Below are 21,777 nucleotides of genomic sequence, written 5' to 3'. Positions count from 1 at the left end.
TGAATTTATGGAAATTTCTTCCTCTCTTTCTCCAAATGTTTAAAGATTTTATTCTTCTTCTATTATAAAAAAATGGGATAATATTCTCTTCACTGGGGCGTAGGATGTACCCAGACACATGGGGGGTGGGTGAAATGACCGGCCCACCCCGTATGAATGGTTGTAATCCTGCCCCATGTGTCTGGGTGCAGTCAGTGCCCAGATGCACTCTCAGACAGAGAACAACAGCCCATAAAAATTTTATGGGAAGCAGTTTTCTATCCAGGAATGTGGCCTACGCCAGCACTCCCATAAGTCTATCTCTCTCCTCCCCATGTGAAAGACATCTCTACCCCCTTGTTTTAAAGAGGAGAGAAATAGACACATGAGAGTGCTGGCGTAGGCCACACTCCTGGATAGAGATCTTTTTCCCAAAATTTATTATCCTATTATAAAATGATGGCAATGTTCTTTCATTAATATTTGAAATAACTGAAGAGAATTGAATAAGATGTCATGCACAAAATATATATATATAATGTTTTTTTTTTCGATAAACCAATATATATACGATGTTATATGACCATAAAGCTGTCGATAGTCGATACCATGGCATCAAGGAAATTATTTTAGTCTTTCTTTATTTATATTTAGCTTTTTCCTCACTACAAAGATAAATTATTTATTTATTATTTAAAATCTAAAATGCTGGAACCCAAAATGCATAGAAGGGGTCACTACAACATAACTCATTATAAATATCTTGATTCAATTAAGAAAACCCCTTTGTTAAACTTTTGAAAGATTTGAGTTTGTATTTTATTTTTGTAGACTTCATTTTGGTTTATATGGTCACCTGAAGTACTGCAGATGCTTTTTTTTTTAAAGTATTTTTTACCCCAAGGCCAATTAGATGGCTTTGAGATGTTTTGTTGAGGTTACTTTGAGTAAAGAATTCCAACCCTGAAGGAAGCCCTACAACACTACTTTGTTCTCCACTTGAATATAGGGATATCAAAGGGATGATGGTGCTCTCATCTTTCTTTTATTATTACTTACCTAAATCACCTCCTTCCTTTTCTTATCTTTTTTTGTGTTTTTTTTTTTTTTGGGATGGAGGGGGGGGGGGGGGGCGGGGGTTCTAGGCCCCACATTGAGGCTTGACAGGGAACCATAAGGAGCAAGATAAGGACCCACAAGGAACCAGAAAGGGGGTTCTATTGGGCCACACTTATTACTAGACTATTATACTACTACTATTACTTTAAGAAAGGTGGGGCTAAGAGGGTCGAACTTTCAAATTTCCCTGAACTTACACAAGATGTTTAGACCCAACTATTTAGCTGTCTGCCACTAAGTTAGAAACTCATCTCCAAAAATCACTTCCCTCCTGATTGATAGAAACTTGACAATTATGAATCGAGGAAATCAAACTATGATATAAGTTGAAGCTAATCAGTGAAGTATGAACAACATAACTACTTCTAGCTTTTCTCATGGGGAGGAGGGGTGGGGGGGGGGGGGGGGGGGAAGAGTTTTCTCTTTGTTTGGGTCTTAAATCTGTTATCTCTGATGGGCTTTGTCAGGTCACCTTTCACTCGGGTTACCAGGTGCTCAACAACTGGTATCGATCAATAAGATTACAATTTCTCAGTTCACCAATTTGATTACAAAAAGAAGCAACCTTATATTCAAGACTATAATATTTGATTCTCAAATCCAACGTGGTATTTCTAGTCAGCCAATCAGAAGGAGTTTCTTTGGGAGAGCTTTGGTTATACCACATGACAGGTCATATGCTTCTAGGGTCCATTGTTCATGTGTCAAGTTTAACTCAATTAGGGTTGGTCAAGTGGCAAAATCAAATATGAAAAATTAAAGACCATGGAGATCGTGCATACCACAAAATGGACAATTATTAATGCATATAAGGATGCATGCACATATATGGGAGTATTAATTTAAGTTTGAAATTTGACACGTGATGGTGAGAATAGACCATTTTGGATATATCTGATGGTTATAATTGCCACATCACCCCCAACGTAATAGAAATAAATGATCTGCTTAGAAAACCTCTTCAAACAATTCAGTTTTGAAAGAAACAAAAAATCTATTAAATTACTGAAGCCTAGTCCATCCTTGCACAAGATTTAAAGTGAGACAATTGGTTGAACCAATCAAACCTAAACCATCCATTAATTGGCTTGACAACCCGCAATCTTCTAGGAAGGAGATGTTGCTTGTTACCGGTTAGGTTCTATTTTCTAAAATGATGGCTCAGATAATGCCTGATTTATTCCATTTAAAATCAAGCCAACTTGCTTCGACTTAACTTTCCCTACGTGTAATAGTGTGAAACTAGAATAACTAGGGTACTAATTGTGATCATATACATATATAATAACCTTGTTTTGATTACAGATCTATTTATTTTGTTTTTAATTTTTAGATGATGTCAACTTGGCTTTTGTTCTTACCAAACAAAAAAAAATCCTTGGCTTTTGTCACATTTTTAATACTTTACACTGCCCGGAAGGCCACGTCTGTAACAGTGATGTAGCCTAGGTGAAATAAATCTCACTTAGGACCAGGTTCTGTTTTAGGGTTGGCCGAATGGGCAGTTTAGGGTAACTAGGGCAAAATTAGGGTTAGGAATGGGAGATTGAGTTAGGGTTTTATTGGGTAATGGTCTGCAGAATTTTAGGAGTCTATTAGAATAGGTTTTAATGAGGTTTGGATAAGAAATAGAAATTCAGAAATATTACGGTTAGGGTTTTGGGTTTCCAGATTTAGGATCTAAGCTGAAACTAGGGTTAGGAGCAGATTTAGGGGCTGGGCTTTAGGTCGAGTTTTCCTAGCGAGAGGGGGTGGTTCTGGCGGACTTTGGTGGGGTTTTGATGGCTGGTTAGGTCTAGGCGGATCTTAGGGTTTCGGGTTTTTATGTTGAGGGAGGGATTTAGGGTTTGTAGTGGATAGGTGAGGCTGCAACGAGATCGAGTGGGAGGGTTACTGTGATGGACCTGTGGTTAGGTTTTGAGTGTAATCTGATGAGGGAATAGGGCTGTGATGAATGTAGATGAAGCTAGGGTTTGGGGAAGTAGATTAGGTTAGATGGAAGTAAGAAGAAGAGATGATAAAGTTGCAGGAAATTGTAACTCTTACCTGGAATTGCAGAATTTCAGCAGCAGAAAACCTTGAAGAACTTGAAGGAAGCGAAGAAGCGAAGCTCCGATCTCGCAAGATGCAAGGAGTCGCCGGATTACTCCAGCCCTAGCCCTTGATATTACTCACAAGGGACCTTGATATGACACACAAGACAGAGAAGCAGCAGCAGTCATGGCGGCAGCAGCAAGAAGAAACAAAATTTCAAACATAATAGGTGGGGGAGCCTCCCACGATTCTACTATTTATAATAATAAAGGGGGGCCTAAAGGCCTTACAAATAATCAATCTAAAGCAATCCTAATCAGATTAGGAGTTGGGATTCCTAATCTGAATCCTAATTATAAAACATAGAATAGACTTATACTCTAAATAGGAGTATAAGTGTAAACAACTAAAACAAATAAAATAAAATACTAATCCCTCTAAAATCGTGGAGGGGAACTAAGAAGATAAACCATGAAAAAGACTGTTTTAACCCTAGGCTAAAAGAACAAACAAATAAAAAGGCTCCAACGAAAAAATCAAAGAACAGCCAAATTAATCATGGTTTCGGCTTCTGCATCAAACAGAGGCAGAACGACAAGACCAGTTTGTTACATCAGAATGGTAAACTTATCATCAATGGCAGATCTTCCAATTGCTATTAGGAAATGTACATAAAAACTTCAACAAATAAATGGGCCAGAGTTTATTAATCAAATGAATCGGTGATTTCAACAACAGAAACAAAAATAGTTCCCAACAAAATATTACTGAAATCCTTAATGTTCAGAACATTACCTCTCCAACAATGTTCATTACTACTGAATGCAAAATAGATTATTATCAATGGCTGTTCAACCTTTATGCCAAATTCATAAGACACAGAACACATATTGTAAACTGAAACTGACTTTAACTATCAAAAGAATGAGACATCATCATCACCTCTCTAGCAATACATTTAAAATTGTGTGCGGAACACTGGGCTTTATGCATACTCTTGCCGTTCCATCCGTAATTTTCCCCCCAAAATTGGATTTTACAAATATAGATTAGAAACAAGTTACCCCTCTAATACCTTCATCTAACTTGAGAAAACTCCGAAATTAACTTCTCGTTCTGCTTCAGCAAAACACTTGCTATACTCCATTTAAGTTCTGAAGATCTTGAGCTCAGTAGCAATTCAAGAAATGACCTGCTGATGCTCTTGCAATGCAAGAGGTACTGCTGGTCTCCAAACTGTCCCATTAGGGCTGTCCATCAGTGCAATTCCCACAGCAGCCAAGTCTTTTCTGATTGCATCTGATTTCTCAAACTCCTTATTTTTCCTTGCTGCAGTTCTTTCAACAATTTTCTGCAAAACTTGATCTTCTGTCAACCCTGCCCGTTTCAGGGCCTTCTCTTTCAACTGCTGCAAAACCTGAGAGAAATAATTGGAACTTAACAGATGAACATAGAAAAGCAAATCATTTGCCTGACCAAATTTTAACTTCACATACGTCAGAATAACTCGTGGGCATCAGTCCAAGAACAGTCAAAACTCTTCTAATTTCCTTCTCCAGAGCACACAGTGAATTGATACGGCACTCCTGCTTCTTCCCCTGCATGAGTTATGACATTAGAAAGCAAAAAATAAATGTACAAAGAAAACAAAAATAATTATAAATGAATGAGAAATAGGAGAGAGCTATGACACCTTACGAGTATGTAGGAGATCATTGATGGTTTTCAATGGGTCAGATAATGCAGCAAAAACAACAGGAGTGTGAAGGTCATCTGACATAGAGGTCTTGAAATCATCATAGAACTTATTGACACAATTCAATATCTCAGATGGAATGGAGTCCTTCAGGTTTGCTCCATCATGCTGGAACAAAGTCTCTTGACAATCATGAAGTGTCTGCAACCATTGGAATATCATGAAATTGTCCCAGTACCAAACTGGTGTCTTTAATTAATAATCGTAGAATCACAATAACAGTTCTGTACTCATATATCATTTGTATGATAAATCTCCTCATCATGCTTATTAATGCATAGGGTAATATTGTTTGTGAAAATAACTTTGTATATCACTCATTAATTGAAACAAAAATAGAATCCCTACTTCATTAAATATAGTGACTCCTTCACAGGCTCACAGCTTTTCCTTGACAGCCACAATATTGTGACACTCCAATTTTATGGACACATTCACATCACCATGACTCATGTACTGTTATAGCCAGAATACATTTTGCAATGAAGGTATCAAAAGCTTTTAAAAGTGGTCAAAAAGTCAACTTTGGGGGAATTTAATTTAACAGCTGCAAAATACAAGCAGAAATTTAATACATTGGATGAACAAAGTCAAGTGGGCAATTATATGAAGAGTTGGATTATTCATCCAACGGTTGAATTGTCCACGGCAGGGGTCCACCTGGCTCAAATTGGCAGAGCCTTGGCCAAAACATTACTTTTAAATTACAAAGAAACACAATGTTGGTTTTTTTTTCTTTCGGGGGGAGGGGGAGAGAGAGACTGAACTTATTACAACTAATTCTTGAAGAACTTGACTAAATGTGTTAATAACTGAAGCTTGTATTACCTGATAGATGTAGAAGAGCCGGTCTGAAGCGCTTTCAAGCTGAGAGTCAGAATAGTTTATTGGAGACCGATAGTGAGTCCCCATCAAAAAAAGCCGCAAAGCCAGTGGATGGTATAGGTCTATTACCTGAGAAGGATCCCACATTTTCAAATAAAACAAATTATTTAAATTGCAAGTTGAGGTAAAATTACAAACTAAGAATTCAATGTAAAGTAGAGCCAGTCGTCACAGGAACAACACAAGAAATTCTTCAGGGAACAAATTCCATAATTACCTGCCGAATTGTGAAGAAGTTACCAAGTGACTTGGACATTTTCTCTGAGTCAATGGTGACAAAGCCATTATGTATCCAAAAGCTTATATTGCTTTGGCTACAAGCTGCACAACTTTGAGCAATTTCATTTTCATGATGGGGGAATACAAGGTCCATTCCTCCACCATGAATATCAAAAGAGTAACCAAGATAAGCAGCACTCATTGCACTGCACTCAATATGCCAGCCTGGCCTACCAGGCCCCCACGGACTCTCCCAGGACGGCTCCCCTTCCTTTGCTGACTGCAATAAACAGAAAACAAGTTATCACTAATTTCAAATACATTTTTATACATATATACATAAATAGAAAGATCAGTGCTCCAACTACTCACTTTCCATAAAGCAAAATCAGCAGGATTTTGTTTCCTGGAGTCCACTGCTACCCTTTCACCTGCTCGATTATCTTCCAATTTCCTGCCAGATAATCGTCCATATCCAGGGAATTTGTCTACGGAAAAGTATACATCTCCATCAACTCTGTAGGCACAACCATTATCAAGAATCTGTGAAGAAATATAGTCAACCAAAGTCAATGTTAAACATTTGTTGACATCAACGACTAAAAACTGACACCTCTCATTCTGAATACAAATATAGGAGGGAATAAAACTTTAGTTGAAACCTAAAGAGCATTAGCTTCACCAAAGGCTCTCAGGGAATAAAACTTTAGTTGAAACCTAAAAAGCATTAGCTTCACCAAAGGCTCTCATCCTTATAACCATAAGCTTGCAGAAACACCTAAATGAGAGGAACTTCAGTTTGTTCTTCCTAATTCCTGTTACCCAATGTCTCAACGTTAAACTCTTCCTTTCTAAAATTTGCCATCAGCAAAACAAGAAAGGGATTGGAAAAAAAAACAGCTTTCAGAAAGCTTTACAAGAATGCATACGACAGAAACTTATCTCTGTGCAGATTACTCTTGTATAAGATGTAGCTATTGCACACCCTTGTGCCCACCTCATGCTTTTGTAGCTTAACCACCCTTTAGTTGGTTAATTGTTTAGGAACTTGTGTGGGGAACTGGTGATAAGGTCTAACTTTACCATAAGGTTTCTTATGTAACCTCTTCTTACTGAGATTCTGGATCAAACCTGGACTCTCTTACATTTCTTAACTACTACTTAGTTCTTACATGGGTTTCATTTGGTAGAGTTCTCTCTTATCCTGCATCACATAGAATGTGAGGAAACTAAGAACAGAGTCAACTTAGTACAGAATTTGCCTTGCATCTCTTAAAATAAGATTTTGGATCAACCCAGTGGTCCAGTACTGCCACAGCAGTGAATATGATTCAACTTATCATCTCTACCTTTCTATTTTGATAAAGAATTGATTCTTCTACCAAAAAAAAAGATAAAGAAATTATTCTAACTTACCTCATTGGCATGTTTTCGGCTGATGGAATATCATGCTAGCACCATTTTTCCATGCACACAGCAAATAATCACATGAAAACCCATAGATGGAACTAAGGAGATGACAGTTCCACCTAAACTTTATAGCTCGCCATTTATTAGAACTTTTTCCTCCTATAAGTTAAGTAATAAAAAACTATATGTTTTTATTAAAAATAAATAAATGAAAAAGAGCATTTTGCTGCAACTTAGGAGAAATTTTTTTAGCAGAGTGTAAACATAGCCTATATTGTACCACCCCTTGACTTGCTGATTCTGCAGCAGTACAATTTGCAGACCTTGGCATTCGTTGAACAATAATATTGAGCAAAATAGAGAGCTGCAGAATGGGCCATATACGCTGAGTATAGTGCCAAGGTTCTTCCTTTGAATTCCTGATCCATCCGGTGACTGGGTGACATTTGTTGAATCTCCTTCAACTATAGCTCAGTCAATAATTCTGCTCTTGCAGAGTCACCTTCACCTATTGGGCTAAAATGAAAAACCCTAAATGGTACTATCTTAAAGTCTAATAAAACAACTCCAATACCTGACTGCGCTGGATTGCCTCAAGTACAGCCATCAACTATAAATTTAGCCAATCCCTTCAGAGGAAGTTTCCAATGGACTACCATCCTTTCCACTGATTCCGTAAAAAAAATTCAGAAGACCCCAATACCTAAATAACTGATTAGCTGGGTACCTGTAAAATGTTCATCTCTAGTGCTCCATGTGCTACTTGACATCTGATTTAGTTAATAACTTCCATAAAATCAGAATAACAATCTTCAATAACATGGCATTCCCCTACTCCTACAGGCACTAAAATGATGCAACCGATGCCACTGAAGGATATCGCCAGTAGGAAATGGCTGATGTCCCCCTACTGTTTTGCTTCTGTCATGTAACGTGCATCCCCCAATGGTGTAACAAACTATTCCCTTCTCTTGTTTTGGAGGCAATGGAGTCATGGAGAAGGAATACATTGTAAACATTTACTTCAGCTACACTGAACATTTTCTCGTTGTTCCATTTAACAGCACAATAATGGTTTTACATCTTTGATTCTCGATTTTTTATTTCTCCACCCTGCAGGGGCTGTCAGCAGTCTGGTAAATGATTAGTAGGTCAGAATGCCCCAATGAGCAATTAGTGCATGTCCTAATTTACAGCTTCTACAATTTCAGCAAATGGATTTTGGCAATAGAAATCTGTTGGACTGAATCAAAAGTTGTTAAAGTTTTCATCATTCATATTCTCATTTGCTTGAGGTTCAGTCCATCAAAAATCTATGAACAATGTGCATAGATACAGTGCACCATAGAGATCGGACATTATAGATGGATCCAACCAACCTCACTATTTTGGCCCACTTTAAAAGTGGGATTTGCACCACATGTTGTCACCACAGGCACGGTGGCTGGAGCACCAACACGTCATTCCTTCAGGGCTACACCATCACACCTTGACATCTAATAAAGGATTAAACTCAACACTGAATGGGTACCACCAAGGAGATCTCTTGGGTTGGGGAGGGAGCAGAATCACTATGATAGTCACTATGGGAATAAGTAAAGCAAGGGATGGTGGGCCCATAGTTGTACGGTCATATGTTCCAAAGACCACAAAACGGTTCAAAACTAATTTTATTATAATTTGTTTTAATATGTATATTAAAACCTATTCATTATAAATAGAGGGCGGACCTCGGCGCAATGGTAAGGTAGCTCCATTGCGATCTAGTGGTCACAGGATCGAGTCGGGAAACAGCCTCTCCGTGAAGTAGGGGTAAGGCTGCGTACATTATGACCCTCCCCAAACCCCGCAGTGGTGGGAGACTCGTGCACTGGGGATGCCCCTTTTTTTTAACACTAGAAAGTTCTACTGATCCTTGCCAAAGCCTTCAATCTCATCTTTCAAACTCTTTGGTCATATACCATCTCCAATGGAGACATTTAGGCTTCTCTTGATACTTAATACCTTGTGTAGCAACTAGATCATTCCAAGACCTACCTGAAAGCAAATACTCCTCACAAAGTTTAAACAAACTGAGATCTATCACAAGGAGGGGGGGGGGGAGGTAGTTGAAACAAATTCAGGATCTTGGAAACACATGAGCATGATAACCATCAAGTTGGGAACAAAGTACACTTTTGGATTATAAGTTTCTTGTTCTTGTATGCAATGATATGAATATAAGAAGCTCCATAGAACAATCCTAACAGTACATACACAAACCAGAGAGAGAGAGAAGTAAATATATTAATCACAGTGGATTTATAACCAGCATTACTTAAGTGTTTGGTTTCTGTACATCTGTTTCCAAGCATACATAACCGCTATACACATTTGAATGATTAACATAGTACCTGTTTAATCATATCAATGATTTGAGGCATGTGATCTGAGACGCATGGTTCCACAGAAGGATGAAGGCAGTGAAGATAGGCCATATCATGACGGAACTCTTCGCAGAAACGTCTGCTTAAACTTAATGGATCCTCCCCCAGTTCATTTGCTCTAGTTATGATCTACATAATTTCAGTTTTTTTTAGTTTGCACTCAAATCCTGCAGCATAATAACAGTGTAGCCATACTAAAAGTGCTATCCTAAAAAAATAACAACTCAGAAGCTGCTGAAAATAAAAATTAGCAAACTAAAGAAAAACTTAAAAGACAACGATATAAAGTTGATACAACAGAAAATGATCCACAACATGACAATCAAAGAATAAATCAGAATATGCATGCGTAAATGATACAGAGCACACACTTTCACATATACAGTTGGGGATGTAGAGAATAGAAGTTCCAATGCATCAAGAAGTAAAGAGCATAAATTCAGCTTCATAAAAGCTTGAATGTAGGGATTACAAAATTAGAGAAGGGTGAAATATTTTACACCGAAGGCATCAATTTCCATGTTTCAGATCTTCAAAATGGGAAAATGTACAGCTAATAAACCCCAAAATTATATCTACGGTCCTCCTGGAACATTGATGTAGGATGATTTAATTAGCAATGTGAATGCCTATTTCATCAATAAAAAGAAAAAGGAAGACCCAAAATTATATTTTCAAGGCTCTACCACCCTCTTGCCTTACCCTGAAAAATACATATAATAACTTTTTTTGCTCCATCTCTCTCCCTGAATTGGCTGTCATTCTCTTCTACGGGTAGAAACAAACCTATCATGGACAACCATCATATTTTATGGCATTATTACTGCGTATTGGCATATTAATGTCTTTGGAGAATGTTGTTGGTTACACTAAATCCAAAAGGACTCATAGAAGGAGTTTAATTGTCTGCTATCAGCATAATCATTAATAGTCATATAAAAACCAACACACAACACCATGTCAGCAACCAGCAGAAAACATAAATAAGTGCAAGGCATGTGATTAATGAATAGATATTCTCTAATCAGAATTCCCTAATATGTTCTTCCCCCGATTCTTAAAAATTCCCTAAAATTCAAAATTCAGCAAGCAAAACAATGTGATTTCGAAGATTAAAAAAAAAAAAAAAGACATCTGTACAGCAAGCCACCTTTCAGATTGTCCACGAGATATGAATTTATGTTTTTTTTTGGGGGGGGGGGGGGGACAGAGAGAGAGAGAAGGAGCAGCACACCTTGTCATCAACATCGGTGAAGTTGCGCACGTAACAGACTTCGTATCCCAAATACTTCAGATATCTGCCTAATTTTCAAACAGAAGTACAGAGAGAATACTATCATTCAAAGAAACAGGAGAGAAGGAGGGGGAAATAAGAACCAAGAAATAAAGCAGAAACTCAAATCTTGACAGTAAGAAACATATCTTCGCAAGGAAGCATACATGGAACTGCAATATACCCATAACAGGTTCCGAAACATCAATATTTCAGCAGAAGGCGAACAAAAGGAACAAAGCAGTCATGTTGATATGCAAAAGAAGTTTTTTTTTTTTTTTTTTTGGGCGCGCGCGGGGGAGGGGAGAGGGGGAAAAAAGAAACTTTGTAACAAATTCTGGTTAGCTAATCTCAACAAGGGATTTTGATTAAAAACAGTCTCGATTAGGGATTCTAGATTGAAGGGAAGCGACCTGTAGAGTACATCGAAGGTGACATAAACGCGAGCATGGCCGATGTGACTGAGGTCGTAGGTGGTGACGCCGCAGACGTACATACCGACTTTACCAGGAATCTTCGGCTTGAAAAGCTCTTTCTGTCTGGTCATTGTGTTGTGCAGCCAAAGCTCCGAAATGGGCTTCCGGAGTTTCTCTCCATTGCCGTTGCGCTGATTGCTATCAACAGAAGGTTGAGATGCAAGGGAACTGAACCCGCAGAGTTTGTAATCGGTGTCATAGTTGGTGAAGGAGAAACCACTGAAGGGTAGTCTCTTAAGGTGGTTATAATGGTGGTTTTGGAGCTGAATCCTCCTCTTAGACAGAGAAAGTCGAGAGAGATTGGGGGAGAGGAAGGGCCGGGAACAATTTAGCAGTGTTCCCATATGACCTTCCCTTCTGAAACTCTCAGTCACTCAGGCCTCAAAGGATACATTCATTCATTCGACCCTTTTGGTGAGCATTGGATTTGGATATGCAAAAGATGTTTTTTTGTTTTTTTTTTAATTTGAATATTAAAAGGGTTCACAAGAAACTATTTAACATTCCACCGTAAAGAGTTTTTGTCTAAAATTTTCAAATATTTAAAAGATTCACAAATTGAAACTATTTAATATTCTACGGTAAAGAGTCTAAGGTTGGCATATGAAGTTATGAAACCATGATTTGGTATTCCATTTCAAAGGAATACAGATGAGTCATCTCATGTTGAGTACTAGTATTATATCAATAAACCTTTTCATTCCTTCTATAGTTTTACTTGTTATGATTTTTTATTGGGTAAAGTACACGTATCCTCCTCTAATGCACCCAATACTCCTTGTACCCAGTAAGCTTCTAATAAGTCCATGTACCACTCTTAATATTCCACGTACCACCCCTCCTTTATCTCCTAATGCCATTTAAGTTCTCACCGAATGTTAAATGTTAAAAAATGATCAAACTATCCTTTCTTCTATCTGTTCTTAAATTTGAAAAGACCTAATTGCCTTGATCTATTTGTTAAAATTTAAAAATACCAAAATGCCCTAATCTTCCCCAAATCATTATCTTCTTTTACCTACCCAATACCACCACCACCGTGAAGCCCCACCTCCAGCACCACCTCCATTGCAGAAATTCTGAGATCCGCCAGTTCCGTTGGATTGTGACGTCGACGGTGTCGGAACCCATGAATCCATTCTCCGGACGGATTCCTGATCAAATGAGATATCTCTCTTCTTTTAGACTTCTTAATTTGTCTTCTAATTCCTTTTCTGGACCTATTCCGGAGAATTAATCAGTTTCTCCCGTCTCAGAGCTATTGATTTATCAAACAAGAACGTTGCACTGCTGCTACTCTGCAATTCAAACAACCTTCGAGTGGGTACTCATCCTCAGCCATTGAAGGCGGCTCCGGCTCCGGCTCCGGTGCTTCAACTGTCAAACTGGGTTTCAAATTCTCTATGTTGAGGAGGTGCAGTTCGTTGGAATTTCCCCAGGATTTGTTATTGTTGCTGTCGGCGGCAGCGACAGTGGTGGTGGTTGCTTTTTCTTTTGCATTCTCGACCTGAGAGAGTGGTTTATGGGTGTTTGGGTCAATGCCTTTCTGTCGGAGCTTCTTCTTAATGCACGAGCTCCACAGACTTTTAATTTCGTTATCAGTTCTTTCCGGTAACTGTGCTGCAATCTGTGACCACCTTATGCAAAAAAGTTTCGGAGCCTGAAAGGCTCAACAATTGAAATTTTTTTATATTTGAGTTGAGAGATACCTCGAGAAAAGTCAAAAAAGCAGCGCAGGAAGATTATCTATAGCTATTTCGGTTGTTACCTCTCTCTCTCTCTCTCTCTCTCACCTCTCAGAAGAAGGGGTTTTTTTTTCTTTGGGTGGAAGGGGAGAGGAGGGGAGAGAGATATTAATTTACCTGTTGCCAAGAACTTCATGGAGTTCAATTATAAGGTTTTCTTCCTGCTGTGAGAATGTGCCTCGATTCAAATCAAGCCTTAGATAGTTTATCCACCTCAATCGGCAGCTCTTCCCACACCTCTGCAAACCTGCAAAAAAAAAGTAAATTAATTTTGGGATTTTTACAATTATCATCCCAAAAACTTTGATATCTACTATTACCCCTCTAAAAATGTTCAAACAACTATTACCCTCCCCTGTTGCATACTAATAACAAATTGGCCCCCACGTCATGGATTTTCTAGGACCAAAATGCCCTTTTGGGGTGGTAATTGTAAAAAAAAAAACCTGCCCATCACCGTCCCTTCTCCTTCTTCTTCTTCCTCCTCTGCAACCCAAACCTTGTTTTTTCCACTTGATTCTTCTTCCATATAGAATAGATTATCCAAAGCCAGAAAAAACTGTTATTAAGTCACTCCCTACAAAAACTAGAACGTAAACAAAACTGTATACATTAAAGGATATGGTGATAAATGTTTAATGAAGAAAAATCCTACGGGAAAGCTAAAATGAAAACACGAAACAGAGTTTTTTCGAATTGAATAAGATGGGGATAAAATGTAAAAGCAGAAATTTCAATTTTTCTCAAACATAGAATTCAGCAAATTTAGGATAAGAGAAAATCAGATTCAAGGAACGTACCTCCCGATTCATGGCAGGGAACATCCGCAGTAAGATGGAGACCTTATCTTCAGATCCTAACCCGAAATCAGAAGAACGGATCGGAGAACCAAAAGTCGAACACCTAGCTCTCTTAGCTAAGGAAGACGGCGTAGAAGATTCGAAGATTTCTTCGAACCCCAGCCGCTTACCGCAAACACCAGCAGACATCGCCACCAAACCCTAGTACCCGAAAAAACCCTAGGGTTTTGATCAGAACGTAAATGAAAATGATTAAAATGATAAATTTCAGAGATTTGTAGGGTTTCTGAACCTCTTCTTCTTCCAGAAACTCTGAATCAGTAAAGCTCAGATGAATTATAAAACCGATTTATCGGTCTTCGATTCACCAATTCGTACAATAATCTCTCCTAATAATTTTGCACCTTTGAGTTTGAAGGAGGAGGAGGAGAAGGGACAGTGATGGGGTGGGGTTTTTTTTACAATTACCACCCCAAAAGGGTATTTTGGTCTTAGAAAATCCGCGACAACGACACACTGTCACGACTAACCCTCTCCGTTACGGAAATGTAACAGTGGGGGCCAGTTAGTTATTAGTATGCAACAGGGGAGGGTAATAGTTGTTTGAAAGTTTTTAAGGGGGTAATAGTAGATATCAAAGTTTTTGAGGTGGTAATTGTAAAAAACCCATTAATTTTTTAAGAGGACCTGAGCTGCCTGACTGCCTGCCTGCTTATTTAAGGGAGGATTTTGGAATACCAACATTATCCCCAGAAGGTTGGTGGTATTAATAGTGGTGGGTGGCGGTGGTGTTGAAGGTGGGGCTTCACGGTGGTGGTATTGGGTATGTAAAAGAAGATAATGATTTGGGGAAGATGAGGGCATTTTGGTATTTTCAAAATTTAGCAAACAGGTCAGGGCAATTAGGTCTTTTCAAATTTTAGAAAAGATAAAAGAAAGGGTAGTTTGGTCATTTTTTAGCATTTAACACTTAGTGTGGACTTAAATGGCATTAGGGGGTAAAGTAGGGGTGGTACGTGGACTTATTAGAAGCTTAGGGGGTACGAGGAATATTGGGTGCATTACAGGGGGGTACGTATACATTACCCTTAAAAAAATAGGAAGGGATGATTCATAAAATATGTCACTTAGGAATTCATAACAAAAGCTGTGATAAGATTGGCAGGGCTCTGCTATGTTTAAAGTTCACAAAAAATTAAGTATGTTAGATCTAGGTTAGCGAGATGGAAGAGGATTTTATGTGAAGAATGTTGATGAAGAGGTCATCAAGAAAATGAAAAAAAACTAAAAAGTATTCAAAACATGGTCTGGCATCCGGACTTAGTTGAGATGGAAGTTACTGTCCAAGGGGAGCTAAAGTTTATGCTTGATCAACAAGAGGTTGACTGGAAACAAAAGTCAAGAATCCTATGGTTGAACCGGGGGCAGAAATACAAAATTTTTCCATTCTTCTACCCAACAAAGAAGAAATAGAAACAAAATTGTGAGATTGAAATCCCTTAGAGGAAGGAGGCTTGAGAAAGAATATGACATTGATAGAGAAATATTAGGCTTCTTTCATAATCTCTACACTTCTGAAGGATCATCAGATTTAGACTTTACCCACCAATATATCTCGCCCAAGTTCACAGAGGATATGAATAGAGAGCTTTGTTTACCTATTTTAAATGATGAAGTTTGTGAGGCAGTATTCAATATGAAGCCCTTAAAGGCTTCAAGCCCCGATGGGCTATTGCCTGTGTTCTTTCAATCCTATGGGAATATTGCTGACCCTGAGATTTATATGGCTATGAAGTCCTTCTTTGAGTCGGGATTCATTCTAAAGGACTTGAATCAAACCCAAATTCTCTTATTCCAAAGGTGGCGTGAGTGGACAGAGTGGGTCAGTATTGGCCTATCAATCTTTGTAATGTGGTGTACAGAAGTTTTGCCACAGTTCTTGCCAAGAGGCTAAAGAAGTGTCTTGACATATAGTGCCCCCTCAACAAACTGCTTTTGTTAAAGACTTGAAGGGGGGAGCATCTCTGAGAATGTGTTGATTGCTCATGAAGTTTTCCACCATATGAGGATAAGAAGAACAAAAAGAAATACCAACCAATGGTCAAGCTTGATATGAGGAAGCATACGATAGGATTGAGTGGAGTTTTCTCTCACATATCCTCGCAAAGCTAGGATTGTGTGAGAGGTGGGTTCACCTACTTCACCAGTGTGTTAGCACAGTGACGTATTCTTTCCTCTTAAGTGGTGTGCAGAAAGGGTTGGTTACTCTGTCTAGAGGCCTCAAATAGGGAGATCCCTTATCCCCAAGTTTGTTTATTTTGTGCACTGAATGTCTCACCACTCTAATGTGCGAGGTAACTGTTTCTGGGAACCTACAAAGGGTAAGGATTAAGCAATTTAATCCACTAATTACTCATTCCTTTTTTGTATACGACCGTCTCATCCTCCTCTAAGCCAACCACGGATCTCTCAAAAGCCTTAGGGATGTCATATCTCTCTATTATGGGGCTTCGGGTCAAAGCAATCAATGAGCTGAAATCCTCTGTATCTTTTAGCCCCAATAACCCTATCAGGATTCTTAGAATTTACGCAAAAATTGTTAAGGTGGATGGGCTTATGCATCCAGGGAAGTACTTGGGGTTGCCTACAGAGACTGGGAAGGAGTAAGAATAGGAAATAAAAGATAGAACCATCAACAAGATTGTAGGATGGAAGGAGGTTTTATTATCTCCGGCGGGAAGAGAGATCCTTCTAAAATCAATGGTTGCAAGTACTCCCTCCTACCATATATCTCACTTTAAGTTACTTCAAGGGATTTTTTGAGGATATTAACAAGGCTGGGTGCAATTTTTTATGGGGGCAAAAAAAGAAGGAAAGAAAAATTCATTGGGTCGGCAATGTCTCTCTGTGCCTCACTAAACTTGAAGGAGGTTTGAGGCTAAAAGATCTAAACATTTAAAACCATGCCTTACTTGCAAATCTGGGGTGATAACTAATGTCTAACAATAACTCCTTATGACATGACTGATTGGAAGTATTTACTTCCATATTGGTTCTTTTTCTCAGGCTCAAGTTGGGCATAGGCCTTCATGAGCTTAGAGAAGTATTTTGCATGGAAGAACCCTTTTACATAGTGGGCTCTTGTGGGTTACTGAGAATGATCGTTCTATACAGATCTAGGAGGACCTGTGGATTCTTATGTTTGACGGATACCGGTTCCACCTACCTAGGCCTCCAGATTGCCCCCTCCTTTGAGTTTCGGACCTGTTTAATTCGCATAGTGGAACCTCTCAATATTGAGGGATTATTTCTTACCTGTTAAGATTGAGAGTATACTAAAAATTCTCATCAGTTCTGAGGGCTCTCCTGAACGTCTATGCTGGGGTCCCCACCCAAATGGGGTCTTCTTTGTCATATTTACATACTGACTTGGTGCTCAACTTTCCCCCTAAACCTCCAAATTTGCAGGTAAAGCATTGTCTACTCCTAAGGTGGTTTGACAATTATTTGGAACTCAAAGATCCCTTCTAAGGTAAAATCTTTTTTGTGGAAGGCTTGCCTAGGGGCTATTGGGGCATTGACGAACCTAAAGCAGAAGTGAATAGTTCAGTCAAATATCTATCTGGGGTGTGGCCTAGAGTCCGAGTTCGTTGAGCAAACCCTCCTTTACTGTACATTGGCTCAACAGGCATGGTTCGCTTCTACTATGTTTATGAGGTCTGCAACTAATCCAAATTTGTTACTACCTGACTAGATGATTAAGTGGGATAGAGTATTGGGCTCTACAAAAAAGGAGTAGCAATGCTTCTTTGCCTCCCATGCTATCACAGTTTGGGAAATTTGGAAGCTCAGGAACTCAAAACTATACAAAGCTTCCCTTCCCTCCTTTCGATCCTAAGTAGGTATGGTTGATCGAAATATTGATGAGGTTCTCTCACTCATTCCAAGTTCCCATTGCATTCAGGTATGTCTCCTTCTCCTCCTCCCATTGAGGCCATATCTATCTTCACAGATGCAACAACAGCCTCTAGGTCTACGACTATAGGTATTGGTTGTATTATACTAGACCAAAGGAAGCAGATTGGATTGATCGCTTCAAATCACCTGGGTCTTTTTGTCGATTGTGGTGGATGAAGCATTATTGTTCGTTTGGCTCTCTCCTTAGTTATTCATATAAGCCTTACACATCGCTCTACCTTTGCTTTTTGCAGATTTGTGCATATTGGCTAGCCTGAGAATGGACTGGCCCATGCTATCTCTAAGTGGCCCTTTTTTCCCCCATCATGGACGTTTGGGTATCCTCTTTTCCGGAAAACCTTTTGGATATTATAAAGTTGTTTTTGCGTATTTATATATAATGTTTTTCTCAGTCTTGAGGGGGCTTTGTGCCCTCCAAAAAAAAATAAAAATCATAACAAGGCTTTAGAGCATGGCACCAGTTGGTGTTAGGCGATCACTGTCGTTATTGATATTAATACTAATATGGATCGATCAGATCAGACTGTATCATATCATGTTGCCCCTCAAAATATTGTACTGGGTTTTTTGAACCATTTTGCCCTCCCATATTTGATACCATTGATACAGTATGGTCGATACCAATATGGATCGATCTATACGACCAATCCAATCTTGATACCTAAAATTGTGATTCGTAGTGCTAACGTTTCTCATCAAAATTTACCTCAATAGCATCATGCCGGTCATCATGGTATTAAATAATTTCTCTTAATTATTATTCTTAGTTGTGAATATAGGAATTATTTTCTAAAAAAAAAAAGAAGCATATGTCACTAGAGTGTAAATTTCGTCATATGCCCTCCGAAATAAAAAATTATGGGGCCTAGACTCTCGACTGTTCTGGCCCATGTGGATCCTATATGAATGATCCCATTCTCTACATCACCATTGATGTGGCATGTGGATTATTACCCAAACTAGCATCGATGGAAATCCTCTCCCATTTTTCTAGATAGGTGAGAAGGTTTCCAACAAAATATACATAAAAGTGTAAAATGTCTTATTCATCGCTGTTGTGATAAGTTTCTCTACACTTGTCAAATGACCGTTGGATAGATAGGACATGGTATGATTAACTACATTCATATTTTGGAGTTTTTTAATTCAATCAAACACCCTCCTGTGTATTGGTATGCATCTCCATGCATGAAACTCTGACCACTATCGTACACTCTCTCATTGTCTTGAATTTTCAAACCTCTATTTTATCATTTGATAAATTTTGTTTAGACTAAAATTTTACCAGGGGACTTTCGGGTCTACCTGCCCATAACACTTGGGCCCATCCAATTTATCACATGATAGATATTTAGGCTGCCTGGTAAGCTAACCAAGTTAGGTAGTTCTAAAAAATTTTATCCTATTTTAGTAGATCAGGTATAAATCATAACTTACTTGTGTATTGCTCTAATATATTTCTTTGGCCAAAGTGAGAAGCCCTAGGTTATGGTAGAGCCACAAATCTCAGAAAGTTATTCAAACCAAAACTAACTTTATGTTGGGCTTGGGCTGTCCTTCAACCCAACCACACCACACAACACTTACCCACTTGTTTCTCCTCTCCGAAAAGGCTCTGCACCTTGTGATCCAAGTACATTCAAGTCCATTAAGTAGAAACATCACTGAAATAAGCTGATTCACAATGATTTTAGCACAAAATACATAGTAAGGATTGCACATTAAAATGGGCATGACATGAAGTTGTGAAAAATAATTTAAGATAGAAAATCCTTGTGATTAAGGGTCATATCTACTACTTAGAAAGCTTTTGGTTGGACTGCATAATTTCTTGGGGCCACCCGCCTGAGGCTAACTAGGGTCTAGAAGCTCTCGGTTCGTGCGTGGTGCGGGGGTCATGTACGAGCCTAGGGGGGATTTAGTAGGCCTAAAGTCTGATACCCCTCTTGTCTCCCAAAAAAAATAAAAATTTAATGGGTTATATAAATGGGCTTAGTTGGGTGACTTGGGTCATCCAATCAACCGATGGGCCCTATTTTTATTGGATAAAGCCCAGGCCCAGTAGTGTATTGAGGGTTTTGTTGGGAAGATCATGCGTTTGTGGTGGTGGTTAACTGACTTGGTGATGAGGATGATTCTCATGGAATGAGAAAGGATGATTGTGATGGTGACTAAAGTTCTAAATCTAACATCATCATCCATTACAATGACAAGTAGTGACAAAACTACTGACAATGATAGGATGGTAAATTAACGGTGGTAAGGAGTTCTAGAATATATTCTATCCTAACAACTCCTACCCACCCATGAAACAGAACCCCTCAATCCTGATTTCAAACCTTGGTTTGGAATTACTCGAATCTAGAAGGTTCAGGGAAAGAAATATCTTTAAGTTTACTCCTAAAGGTGATTAAAGTTGAAAATATAAAAAATGTTATCCTTTTCGTATCTAGAGGCAACCCTATGGATGCTTTTTACTATTAAAAGAAAACTATCCATGCCTTTATTATTTAGGTATGGTTTCATAACAATATGTATCCTTTTATTTTCCCACAAACATTTCATTTGTGGAAACAAAAGGATACGTGAAAGGTTGAAATTGGAACTCTACACATATAATATCATGTGGATGAAGTAAGGGTCTTAGAAAAGTCTGAACAAGTTACGTGATAGAAATCATTTATTTGATTTAGGTTGACAAGGAAGAAAGAATAGTAGTACATAGAAAATCTCAAGAAAAGCTTATTTATCCTCAGTTGGAACTTTGGAAATAAGCAAACTGTGTACAGGATAGAATACCATCATCTATCGGCATAAGACACAGTTTTCCTTTAACAAATGGTCAATGGAGAATTCTTTGATTAATGGAATCTAAGAGTGTATGTTCAATCATTCGTAAATAGGAAAATGTTTTAAGATCTTAAGACGGGGTGGGTTTTCCTTCATCGTACAGTCAAGAGGAAAACTATCCTTTGTTAAAAGCCAAAACCAACAGCATAACGAGCTCTACAATTGCAGTTTTTTTCCAAAGTAAAATTTATTGTTGTGCAGGCCATCTACATACATGTAAGGATTAATGAGGGAATGCAATCCTTCAGGTATAGTGTACTCACCTACCGATGGATGCCATTGTAAAGGAACGGTGTTATCCATCCATCTCCCTTATGCATGCGAGTCTATATCTCAAGGTTCAGACCTCAATAGCAAATAAGGGGCTTGCTGTCAGGCTATGTGACCCTTGCATCAACATGGATGCCAATTGAAGTTCACACACACGGGCATTCAAAGGGAGGGCACTGCCGAGCAGCATTGTTTTTTCCTAAAAAATAATTTTCATTTCACATGAAAGAATCGAACTAAAAGTCCCAAAACCAAATCAGCGTTCAATCTTCGGGGTCTCCGACCAAAAGCCTGGACAACCAAAACCCCCAAGGAGTCCAATTGCCGTACACCAAAAATTTAATACCCCACGAGAAGCAAAATCATGGCACAAGTTCTTGTTCTTATACCGTGGTAGTGAGGGCCCACCAGATGAGACTTGCCCAAGTAGTTAGGGGGGTTTTAGGGGGGTTTCAGAGCTTTAGGCACTAGGCACCACATAGAACATAGGATCCCAGACTCATTGAACAAGGCAAACAGCACATTGTAGCATGAACTCCAAGAGCCAAGAAAATAAC

The 21,777-nt window shown here is 38.7% G+C and overlaps 2 protein-coding genes across 4 annotated transcripts; both read right to left on the bottom strand.

Moving 5' to 3' along the window:
• Positions 1-3,900: 3,900 nt before the first annotated feature.
• LOC122650327 (cysteine--tRNA ligase, chloroplastic/mitochondrial) lies at positions 3,901-11,977 on the bottom strand. Of its 3 annotated transcripts, none has more exons than XM_043843721.1 (9): positions 11,515-11,977; positions 11,063-11,126; positions 9,796-9,957; positions 6,365-6,535; positions 5,991-6,272; positions 5,717-5,842; positions 4,826-5,029; positions 4,629-4,730; positions 3,901-4,549 (listed from the first exon to the last, which is right to left on the bottom strand). In XM_043843721.1, exons 1-9 carry the CDS (start codon positions 11,919-11,921, stop codon positions 4,313-4,315), a joined length of 1,755 nt encoding a protein of 584 aa, XP_043699656.1. In that variant the 5' UTR covers positions 11,922-11,977; the 3' UTR covers positions 3,901-4,312. The 3 variants fall into 3 exon arrangements, with proteins under 3 accessions (XP_043699656.1, XP_043699658.1, XP_043699657.1); XM_043843723.1 differs by having other exon boundaries at positions 11,063-11,130; positions 11,515-11,655; XM_043843722.1 differs by lacking the exon at positions 5,717-5,842 and having other exon boundaries at positions 11,515-11,976.
• An 858-nt stretch (positions 11,978-12,835) lies between these two features.
• Positions 12,836-14,311, bottom strand: LOC122650970 (myb-related protein Pp2-like). Its single transcript, XM_043844322.1, has 3 exons — positions 14,123-14,311; positions 13,440-13,561; positions 12,836-13,214 (listed from the first exon to the last, which is right to left on the bottom strand). The coding sequence occupies exons 1-3, from the start codon at positions 14,309-14,311 to the stop codon at positions 12,836-12,838; spliced, it is 690 nt and encodes a 229-aa protein (XP_043700257.1).
• Positions 14,312-21,777: the final 7,466 nt, after the last annotated feature.

The sequence above is a fragment of the Telopea speciosissima genome, chromosome 2, assembly GCF_018873765.1.
Source record: "Telopea speciosissima isolate NSW1024214 ecotype Mountain lineage chromosome 2, Tspe_v1, whole genome shotgun sequence".
Lineage (NCBI taxonomy): Eukaryota > Viridiplantae > Streptophyta > Magnoliopsida > Proteales > Proteaceae > Telopea > Telopea speciosissima.
The sequence above is the reverse complement of the archived record's forward strand: the minus strand, read 5'-3'. Positions and strand labels throughout refer to the sequence as shown.

Coding starts and splice junctions, on each gene's coding strand:
- LOC122650970 (XM_043844322.1), bottom strand. CDS start 14,311: ATGTCTGCTGGTGTTTGCGGTAAGCGGCTGGGGTTCGAAGAAATCTTC. Junction 13,562..14,122: donor TCCCTGCCATGAATCGGGAG/GTACGTTCCTTG, acceptor GCAGGTTTGCAG/AGGTGTGGGAAGAGCTGCCG. Junction 13,215..13,439: donor CATGAAGTTCTTGGCAACAG/GTAAATTAATAT, acceptor TTTTTGCATAAG/GTGGTCACAGATTGCAGCAC.
- LOC122650327 (XM_043843721.1), bottom strand. CDS start 11,921: ATGGGAACACTGCTAAATTGTTCCCGGCCCTTCCTCTCCCCCAATCTC. Junction 9,958..11,062: donor TCACCGATGTTGATGACAAG/GTGTGCTGCTCC, acceptor GAAATTATGTAG/ATCATAACTAGAGCAAATGA. Junction 4,550..4,628: donor TGCCCACGAGTTATTCTGAC/GTATGTGAAGTT, acceptor TATTTCTCTCAG/GTTTTGCAGCAGTTGAAAGA.